The sequence below is a fragment of the Coffea arabica genome, chromosome 3e (genome assembly GCF_036785885.1).
Source record: "Coffea arabica cultivar ET-39 chromosome 3e, Coffea Arabica ET-39 HiFi, whole genome shotgun sequence".
NCBI classification, from domain to species: domain Eukaryota; kingdom Viridiplantae; phylum Streptophyta; class Magnoliopsida; order Gentianales; family Rubiaceae; genus Coffea; species Coffea arabica.
Window position 1 is genome coordinate 11,789,650 of NC_092315.1, and position 11,202 is coordinate 11,800,851.

General features: G+C 34.4%; 1 protein-coding gene across 1 annotated transcript; it reads left to right on the top strand.

The window, feature by feature from the left end:
* Window positions 1–7,716: 7,716 nt before the first annotated feature.
* LOC113736929 (uncharacterized) lies at window positions 7,717–11,202 on the top strand. Its single transcript, XM_027264150.2, has 2 exons — window positions 7,717–9,238; window positions 9,347–11,202. Exons 1-2 carry the CDS (start codon window positions 7,794–7,796, stop codon window positions 10,308–10,310), a joined length of 2,409 nt encoding a protein of 802 aa, XP_027119951.1. The 5' UTR covers window positions 7,717–7,793; the 3' UTR covers window positions 10,311–11,202.

An 11,202-nucleotide genomic window follows, 5' to 3' on the forward strand; every position in this document is an offset into this window, starting at 1 on the left:
TGCCTCAAGATGAATTTCAACATCTGATACTTATGATAAATAATTTTTTTCAGAAATATTAAGAGGTACGAACTCTTGTTTTGGAAGATTAGTCATAAGAAATTAAAATATATTTATAAGTTAGAAATTTACCTCAATATGTAGTCAAAAGTTGTTCGAGAAAATACCCAATTGTTGATTCGAAATTGGTAGAATCTCGACAGTCTTGTGATTCACAATTGCTCAGAAATAGAGTCTCGTACTGATAACGTATTATAAAACTAATGAAATAACAAGATGTGGGGTAAAATAAAATAAGGAGAAGCCGATAAAAGTAGAGAACTATATTTCTTCTATTCACACCAAAACAATCAAGAATGCACATCTATTTATAGATACACTGAGGGGTTATAAATTAATTGTATAGGGAGATCAAACCGTCATCCATATTCTTTTATCTTTGGATGGATTCAATAGCAATAAATAAGCTTAATAAACATAGGAGAGTTTAATGGACATTCACTCCCATTTAATTGTTTCATAACAGAAAATTTTTTTGTCCACTATTTCCCTTATTTTTAATTTCAAGCAAAATAATAATCCCTCCGCCCTATATATTTAGTCATATTTGAGGATATGTGTTTTTTATACATAATACACTCCATAAAAAGGGTTTTCTTTTTGTTCCACTTTTACCCTTAATTATGTGCTGGTCAAAATAAAAAGTAGAAAGCATTCCCATCATATTTGTCTTTATGCATTATTAATGAAGGGTACAAAGGAAATTTCAAAGTATAAAATAGTTATAAATGTCAAACATGACAAACATTTTGGGACAGCAAAAAAAAAAGTATAACACTTTAAATAAGACGGAGGGATAAAGAGTTGACATTTGGGTAAAGCCAAATGAAATCGGCACAGCTAGATTTGGGGATTCATTTCACATTTTTTAAATGATGAAATGAACCACCCGAAACTGAGGTAACTTTATTCGGCTTGACTCATGGTGTCGATTGTACCCTACGTCTAAGGTCTTTAGTTTTGCTGAGGCCCATATTATTAAATTCCCCTTCCATGCTTTAAGTTAACATAGATTATCACTTTGCATCTTTTATTTTTGTTCTATTAATTTTGACCCTAAAATCTGTCAAAGTGTCTCAGATCAGTCCAAACAACTCATATTGCAAATAAAAGTGCACTAAAAGATATGCATTTGCTCATTTTATTTACAATTCTTAAGAAATAAATCCCCAACATAACTGAGAAGCCGATATAATGGTGCATATCAACATATTAATTATAGGGTGACAATTCTCAACATGACTCAAAAATATGACTCGAATCTAATACAAAATTAGTAGATATGGTTTTACTCTTCATGGGTTCGGATCAAAATCAAGTTAGACCCGAATATCCACCTGGCAAACAGGTCCAAATCAGATCAAACATAGGTTGACCTGTCTGATCCGTTTAACGTGTAAGTTTATAATTTAATAAATAAATTGGAGGCATAAAGTAAATAAAAGAGAAAACTAATCAAGGCTAAAAATTAATAGTACGAGAACAGAATCATGAATATTATGCGAAAACAAGATATTTTATTTGTGAAAGCGTCATAGTTTTGTTTTTGTTCTTGATTTTTTTGGGGCACAAAAAGGAAAATCAAAAAATTACTACAAGCACCACATACTAAATCTAGGATTGGGTTGCAATTTTCTATATTCTCAAGAAAACTCCATTGTAGAAAAATCCTCCATACTAATAGGGTGAGAAGGGTGTCTACAACTTGGTGTTCTGTTTCTTGAGTTAATTGCTGGAAACGAAATTAGTAAAATAATTGATTCCCCGGGGAGCTTTAAAGGTGATATGATTGAATGGATATTTAGGAGGTGTTTGGTAAATGATTTACAGCTTTAGATATGGGTTTCAAATTCAATTATACCCATAGATAATGTTTGTTTATGCCCAAGTGTTTGGAATTCCGCACTGCCGCATGATTCAGATGAGATTAAACAAGCATTTGAGAATGAGATCCTTGAGTTTGACAAAGTTGCAGTTGAATGCATTCATGTTGATTCAGAAAACGGCCGTCTATGCAAAAATTGTACAAAATGTTTAGCAAAATTATAGGGAGCTCGCAAATGATTCAGGGGTACAGGCATTTAAATTGGCTCAGCTAGCTGGACGATTTTCGTGTTGATGTTCAAATTACTATTGTGAAATCCACCAAGTAAACCCCAAGATTGGATGTTTTCTTGAATCATGAGGGAATGTAGTGCGAATTTTCCTTATATTGATGATGAAGCCAACACGGCGGACCAACTCGACAAATTCTGCTGCAAGTTCTCGCTAGTTCAAGACCAAGCAATGCAGGTAGCATATTGCAGCACCTTTTATCACCCTATTAGAAACATCATTCATGAACCTTGTCTGTAGGAGATGGTAACATTTTAGTGAAGGAGGTGCTTTCTAACACTAGTTCTAGCACTTGGGATTTCTCTATTTTATCATTTGTACTCCCTGACTTTATCAAGCGAAGGATTCAAGCCATTCCTAAACAGAGTTATAGTCAAGGTAATTTTCACCTGTTGGTAAGATTGGTTCTGCTACAGCATACAAATTTGCTTTGACTTGTAGCAATATTCTTAATTCTACTAGGAGTCCTCTTGCATGGATTTGGAAAGTTAAAGCCTCATCTAGAACCAAGCATTTTCTTTGGTTCTGTTCTCAAAACAGACTTGCCTCGAGAGAACTCCTTGTCATTAGAAATACCATTCAAGACAGCTCCTGCGTTTTTTGCGGGCAAGGATTCTAAACATATAATTAGGAGGTGTCCTAGAGCTCTTTGTGTTTGTAAACATGAATAATGTTTGTAAGTGAATGGACCATGGGCTTCAGCAGGAACATTGTTGGTAAAGGCACAATAAATATGGCAGAGGCATGGACGACAAGAGATGGATTGAAGATTACTATTCAAAACCAATTTACTCATCTTCTTATCAAACATGATTCGAGGATTATAATTTATTTGCTTTCTTCTAATCATCTGACCATCATGTACTTTCTCATATCATTTGTGATTGGAGGAGAGTTTTACTCCACCAAATTCAGTTGGTCACATTTAAGCATTAAGTTTCTTAAAATGATTGTGTTTGACTCATCTGTGGTTTAATTTATGTAGCTCTCTTTTTCATTTTATTAAAAAAAAAAAAGCTGTTCACGAGCAGTGAGCCCCCCACTTACATATGCCTCCAGGTACCCTTTGCGGTGACGGTAGCAAATAAAATATACTAAATGTAAAGTGAAAGTTCATTAGATTATAATTAGGAGTAAGAAATTTTTAAAACATAAAAACAAAATATAAAGAAAAATGTAAAAATTAGACTCTATACTGTTATATTTACTATGAATGTGAGGCATTCATAACCATAATTGAAACTTCTTCAATTTATATGATAGTTGAATTATTTTTTTCCCTTTGATTTCCTATGTAACGTGTACAATATTACCTTAATTGCTATTTTAAAGTTATAGAAACCAAAGAAACTAAGAGTTCGTTCGTTATAAGAAATTTGGTTTAAAAAGTTGGGATTGTGATTTTTCATAGAAAAATTTTTACGTTTTTCATGAACACATTTTCTAATCACCTTTTTACTTCACATATATCAAATCGTTACAATATATTTTTCTACAAAAACTCTTAAAAATAGCAATCCAAACGGCACATAATGTTTTTATAATTATTATTCAAAAGTAATACTAATCGTAGGGTAAGTAGGTACCAATCGTATACTTTTTGAGAAAGTTAATTGTTAGTCTGGTATAGGACACTTTATCAAAAGAAATTAAACAAAATAACAAATAAAATTACTGATAATTATATTTAAGAGAGCCAAAATAATAATATAATTTTAGTTGACAACTAGAATTATAGTAAAGATTTTAAAATTCTGAAAACTTTTGCAGGCGCGGCTGTCCCTGCCATCCCGCTGTGTCAGACCCAAAGTCCCTCTCTGTGTAATGGATGGATTGAAGGAAATTTTTTTGGTTATTTTCATTATTCTTTTATTTAGTTTTTGTATCAGGCAAATATAATAGAGAGGAGGCCATCATTCTTGGTTACATAAATTCTGGAGCGGGATTTAGTGCAATTCATCCGGCTTTAACTTTTTTTTTCTTTTTTTTATTCAGTTTTTGGGACATTGAAATGAGGGACTTTTTTTCTTTTTTTTTTTAACATTGAAATGAGGGACATTTAAATTAATGATCTGTCAGTTGAGATGCTTTTAAGTGTATTTTTTTTTTCTTTCTAACTCCATTAATAGACTTTTGTTGATTACTTAAACCCTAATCCCAAATTGAACTCCAAAAGCCAATAACTCTTGAAGTCAATCCAGGAAAGTAAATACCCAACCCCCCCATCCGATGTGGGATAACAAACCTTAAGGGGACTTTTTTGCTTTTCTGAGGTGCAGCTTCTTGTGTTGGTGGTTCTTGTGACACAAAATAATTTTATAATTGCCTACTGACTTCTTCGCTGGCAAGGTCTAACGTTGCGTGGGTCCATTTTGATGCCAATTACATGCTGAACGCTCTAAAATTCTTTAAAAATTTTTTAATTGAGCGAGAGGACTCTAAACTTTACAAGAAGGAAGTGAGAAACGGAAGACTTGAGATTTGGATCTAGAAATCATGATTACCCAATTAATGTTGATACTAGTTAACCTGGTCCTCAATAATAAAGATTTGCAAGTTTATGTAACATAGGTTGTTTATTTTGATCGGATAAATCCAAAAAAATAGTAAACATTGATCCGATCTGAACCGCAAATTTTATTATGTAGTTCAGGTAGTAGATCAGATTGACAAGTGAGCACGTCCTCTCACAATTCAAAGGCTTTGAAAATCGCAGATACCCAACCCAATTCATATACAAGGGTATACTTATAATTTTGTCCATTAAAACTATAATTAATAGAGGAATATCTAATCATCTTTCATCAAATATTTATATTTGAGATGACATACTTTACTATTTCAACAATATAAAAGTGTTAACTTGCTAATTATATAATATATTTAGCTTTTGTTGTTGAGAATAAGTGATATTTAAAAAAAAATTTACCTTAAATATGCAAGTATTGATGGTAATGTGATCTTTCTTAACAAGTAATGAATTACGTTTAAATAAAGTCTTTTAGACGTTTAACTATTTTCTAATTCTCAATTAAAACTATGATTTCTTTTTTAACTTAGGTACTAAGTCCGGTACCTCCGGGACACAGTTATAATTTAATTTTTTTGTCGAACCAATAGAACTGGTTCGGATTACAAAGCGATTAGACGGGAAGGACGCTCGACCCATGAAATGTAATTAGGGACTGAAGTCATTTTACTATTTTATTTTGAAAATAAGAACTAGCTATCTCATAAGATTGATTTTTGTAGCATGCTTATTGAACAACAATGCTTGAATTTTCAACAAAAAGAAAAAGAACAATGAAAAGTGTCATACTCCCTTCGTCCCATTGAGAGTGTCATACTTTTCTTTTTTGGCTGTTCCAAATTTTGACATTTCTAACTATTTTATACTCTGAAATTTACCTTATGCCCTTCATTAATAATGTATAAAGACAAATATAATGGGATTGTTTTCAACTTTTTACTTTGACCAACACATGATTAAAGGCAAAAGTGGAGCAAAAGAAAATTTTTTTGGTGGAATGTATTATGCATAAAAAGCACATATCCCCAAACATGACTAAATATATGAGACGGAGGGAGTATTAATTATAATATTTTTTTGAAGGAATTTAAAATAGACGATTAGTACTAATGTTAAAAATATGCCTCCATATCATGAGGTTTAAGAGTATTTTCTTAATCAAACTACTTGATTTGATACTTTGATCAAACTGCTTGAGCTCAGCCAACCAATATTGAGGCAGTTTCGCTGCTAGAAAGCTGGCTTACGAGATTCTTTTGTAGTTCTACCTAAAAGATAAATACAACACTATAAAAGCCTTATCAATTCATTAGCTGTGTATACTACTATTAAATTTAACCACAAGAGAATATGAAAATGTTCTTGCGACATATATCAATTAGCCCAAAATTGTTCAGGTCCCAAAAACCTGAATATAGTTGCTCACATATAAAAAATGGAGCAAGTTAGAATCACAAGGCCAGAGATCGGTTACGCATTGTGAATGAAATCTTCTCCCACCTAAAACATTGCCCCCGAATGTGGAAGAAAGACTAGTGAGAAGACTTGAATTGATTTCCAATGGCCTCACGTAACACTGAAATGGGCATATACTTGTGTTTGGATATGAGATTATTTAGAATAATTTACAAAAAATAAAATAAAATTATATCACTCTTTTGATATGGTATATGTGAAATAAAAATATGATTAAAAAATATATTTATTATGCAAGAAGATAAATTTGTACAAATAATTAGTTTAGATTTAAGTCTTGACTCTTGTAAGAAGTATTACAACTAATTAGTAGAAATTTCCTCTTCTTTAATCCAATCATTTTCTTTGACCATTGTATATTGGTAACATTAATGCACGCTGGCAAATAACATTATTGCACGTTATCATTTTCCTGTTTATATTTATTATCTTAGCGTTTACATTTATTATGGTAATGCATATATTTTATGATATAATTGACACTAGTAATTGCAGAAATCCCAAATTCTGTGCTTCCACAATTTTAAAAGAAGCCCTCTAAAGTCATTAAACTAAAACCTCTAAAGTCATTTTACTTTTTCCATATTAACTAAAAGGAAACTAGTTACTTCACAGAATTTATGCATGTAATAATATGATGGGACTATGTGGAGCAACAATGGTTAATTTTTTTTTAAGAAACAATCAAGTAAAGATTAAAGTAAAACAAGTCTGAATTGAGCTGCTATGGTTAAATTTTTGTGCTTCTGTAGTATAGGTGTAGGCACCCTTTGCCAATGGACCATACCAGAGTAGGCCTTCTCAACTACAATACGAGTATGAAATAGTAGAAAAATAATAAAGTTGCCAATGAAAATTTTTTATTTTTCTAAACATAAAGTTGACTTTATGATAATTCCAGCATTTTCTCTTTACTTTGCTGATATTCTGTTTCTTGTTTGTTAAACAATTGAGTGTCTGATTTCTCTTCTTCACTATCCCACCAAAAATAATAATAATAATAATAATAAAACACAATAAAATAAAAGGAAAGAAAGACTTGCTGGCCCTGGAGAAGGTGAGATTTATTTCTCCTTATTCTATACTAATATTTGAGAGTGATATTGAGGAAACTCCTTGCATAAGAGTAGACAAGCATGCATTTGAGGATGAGATTTTTTGAATTTTTTAGAGTTTTAAAATAGGCCATCCATGTTGAAAGCGTACAAAATTTTTTATCAACTCCAATTAATACAACATTGGTTACCGAAATGACCCAACAGAACATGTTTCAAGAATGCATTTTTCTGTATCCAATTTCCCTATTAAAATGTTGATGATGACAGATTGTCAACTTAATTTTATCAATTTCCATTTGTAATTAGTTCAAGATAAATTTGGGATTTTGGGTGAAGCCAATTTAACCCAACCATAGTTGAGTAATTGATTATCACTCTGTGGGTCCACCTTGATAATCTCAATACTCTTCTTCACCCACTCACCAGAAACAAATAAGAAAAGCAAAGAAGTAGTAATTTTCAGGAAAGAACTACTTTGCTAGCTCTGCAGTTAGTGAGATTTGTTTCTCCCTTAAAATTTGAGAGTGAAACTGAGGAAATTCCCTGCATAAGAGATGGAGATGGCCTCCACTTGCAGCATATATCGTGTCTTACTTGATGTAGACCGGGATGTTCCTGACTATGTTCGTGATGCAATCAAACACATGAAATTTCTCAAAACATTTCTTATGTGTGCAAGAAAGTGGAGCCAAAGCAATGATTTGTACTTGGAATCTGACAATGTTGTGAAGAAGGTGAGTCTTCCATCTTTCTTATCTTGCATTGAAGATACCTTTCACAAATATGAGGAGGACTTTCAGTACTCTCTTTCCCTTAGATTAGAAACGGACAAAAATGACTATTATACTGTTAATCATGGAGTGTTCCCCGAAATTGAGAAACAGATCAAATCACTGAAGCAAGAAATCATGCAAAAAATCATCCAAATTTACTTTGCTTTGGCAAGCAGCAGGTCAAATTCTTGTATGACAGATGATGAGCTGTTGGAATTCATAGACCTCATCCTCCAAAATCTAGCAGATTTGACAAATTACTATATGGATCGGAAAATTAGTGAATCGTATATTTCTCCTGCTTCGAGTGCTCAAGTCCAAGCCCTTGAAGCAAAGCTGACATTCTTGAAAAGCTTCATTCCCTTTGCCAAAATGCGAGGAACTGCAGATATTCCTGCCTTGCTATTGGCGCACTTCGAAGTGGTGGCTTTGAACGCGGCACGCCTCTGTTACATGTGTTCTTATTGGGATGATGCTGAGGAAATGCACAATCCTAAGTTCTTCTCCATGATATATGAACAACAACAGAAGATCAGGGCTGTTGATTTTCATGTCTACGAGACTTATATGGAAGTACTTAGAGCTTCATACTGCCCAGCATCATTACGTACACCAAGGGTGCAGGATAAGCAGATATTGAACAACTTCAATGATTCTCTTATAGGTTGTCTCTGGGAGCTGTTATGCTGCAGCTGTAGCTTTATGGATTCTATGAAAGATGAAATGGGAATACTCTATGCCGGACTGAGATTCTTGAGAAGCATTTTAAGGGAGCATCAGAAGAAAATGGATGAACAAAACGAAAAAATTGGTGCTCTTCTTAGTGAGGCAGGCATTATAATTTGCTCGCCTTCTGTAAACAGAGTGAAAGAAGGAGAAGTTAGCTTCTCAGAGTCCACAGATGCCCTTGGCTGTTATGATATGCTGGCTAATACCAACATCCATATCAAGCATTTTAAGGATCAGATCAGTGACTCAAGTACTATAGAGAGTCTTCCTAATTCCTCTCATAGCTTAAGAGCACCAGAAGTTAGCAGGACTTCCAGCCGCATGCTATCAAAAGGTAAAATGCCAATAGCCCATGAAGTCATTGTTGGTCTTGATGATGAGGCAGCAAAAGTAATTGACCGACTTGTAAGCGGATCAAAACAGGTGGAAATTGTTCCCATTGTGGGAATGGCTGGCCTTGGTAAGACAACTTTAGCCAAAAAAGTTTACAATGATAGGTCAGTAATCTGTAACTTCCACATTCGTCTTTGGTATACTGTTTCTCAAGAATTTAACATGAAAAATGCGTTGCTTCAAATTTTGTGCTCTGATGGCAAACATTCTAGGAAGGATGAGTTTCAAAATCTGGATGAACATGCGTTGCTTGAAAAGCTCTATCAAAGGCTATTGAAGAATCGGTATCTTGTTGTTTTTGATGATGTCTGGGACATTGAGGTATGGAATGAGCTGAGAATTGCATTCCCCAATGACAAGAATGGAAGTAGAATCATCTTTACGAGTCGATTTTCTAATGTAGCTTCAGAGGTTCAATATGGTGGAGAACCTCACTATCTTCACCCACTCAGTGAGAAAGAAAGTTTTGAACTACTGCTGAAGAAGGTTTTTGGAAAAGAAGATTGTCCTCAAGGATTGCGTGGAACCGGAATGGAGATTGCCAAAAAGTGCAGGGGATTACCATTTGCAGTTGTTGTTGTAGCTGGAATTCTAGCAACTATAGAGCATGATATTTTGGTTTGGGAAGAATTTGCTGAAAGTTTAACTTCGACCACGGTGTCTGGTACAGACCAGTGGAAGAAGTCATTGGAGCTCAGTTATGAGCATTTACCATATCACTTGAAGGCATGCCTGCTGTATTTTGCAGCATTTCGAGAAGATGAAAAAATTGGTGCCAAGAATTTGATGCGCCTCTGGATTGCAGAAGGGTTTGTGAAAAAAATTGAACGAAAGAGATCAGAGGTCATTGCAGAAGAATATCTGATGGACCTTATTGGTCGAAACTTAGTTATGGTAAGTAAAAGCAGATCCATTAGTGGAGTCAAAACTTGTTACATTCATGATTTGATATTTGAGTTCTGTAAGGACGAGGCGAAAGAAGAGAAATTTCTTCGGGTCCTGCAAGGATATGATGAGCTTTCTACCTTTATTGAGCCTCCCAACCTACCTCGGTTGTCCATTTGCTCCAATGGAGAGGATTTTATAAAGTCAAAGCTATTTTGTCCAATGGATATGGGCGTCGGTTGCTTAATATCTCCTTCCTTTTTTGCATCTACAAACATCTTAAAGTTTTGAATTTAGGGAACATTAACCTATGGCTGAAGGAGCTTCCAACTGAAGTCGAATCACTTCTTTGTTTGAGGTACTTAGCCCTTACAGCTTGGTACATGAAATTCATTCCGCCATCTATAGCCAAGCTCTCACATTTGGAAACCTTTTGTCTCGTTTCTGGTGTGACGGTATCATTGCCAGATAGCATCTGGAACATGAAGAATTTGAGGCATGTATGTTTGAGGGGTGGCGTCGTTATTCATCTGCCTTCCAACAACAACGTTGTTGAAAACCTCTCTATTTTACCCAATTTAGACACACTCTCTACTCTGCATCTTGATCTTGATGAAGAGGGAGAGAACATATTGAGAAGGATTCCCAACGTTCGCCGGCTTAAAATTTTCCAGTTGGGGGACCAAAACAGAGTATGCTGCAACATGAGTCGACTAGAATGCCTAGAGTCACTCACCTTAAGGGACGACTACTTCTTAGGTTCACGGGAACATGTTGAGCTTTCTTTTCCCATGAATTTGAGGAAGTTGTGTCTTATCAATCTGGGTCTTCCTGGTAGAAAAATGTCATTGATCGAACAACTACCCAATCTTGAAGTCCTCAAATTAAGAGCCCAGTCAATGGAGGGCCAAAAATGGGAGCTGATGGAAGGAGGATTCCCTAAACTCAGGGTCTTGACTTTGGAACATGCATGGATTGTGGAGTGGACAGAGGCAAACCCTGACAGTGATGATTACTTCCCGTGCCTTCAGCAATTAAAACTCCGCGGAATTCCTAATTTGGAAATGATGCCTGCTTGTTTAGGGGTTATATCTACTCTTGAAACGATTAAGGTGAATTTTTGCGGAGATGGTGTCGAATGTTTAGTACGGGAAATTGAAGAAGCACAGAAATATAATGGAAA

What these genes read in the sequence shown, in the direction of transcription:
- LOC113736929 (XM_027264150.2), top strand. Translation starts at nt 7,794, where the DNA reads ATGGAGATGGCCTCCACTTGCAGCATATATCGTGTCTTACTTGATGTA. An exon ending in AAAAAAGTTTACAATGATAG is followed by an intron (nt 9,239 to 9,346) that starts GTCAGTAATCTG and finishes CAAACATTCTAG; the next exon opens with GAAGGATGAGTTTCAAAATC.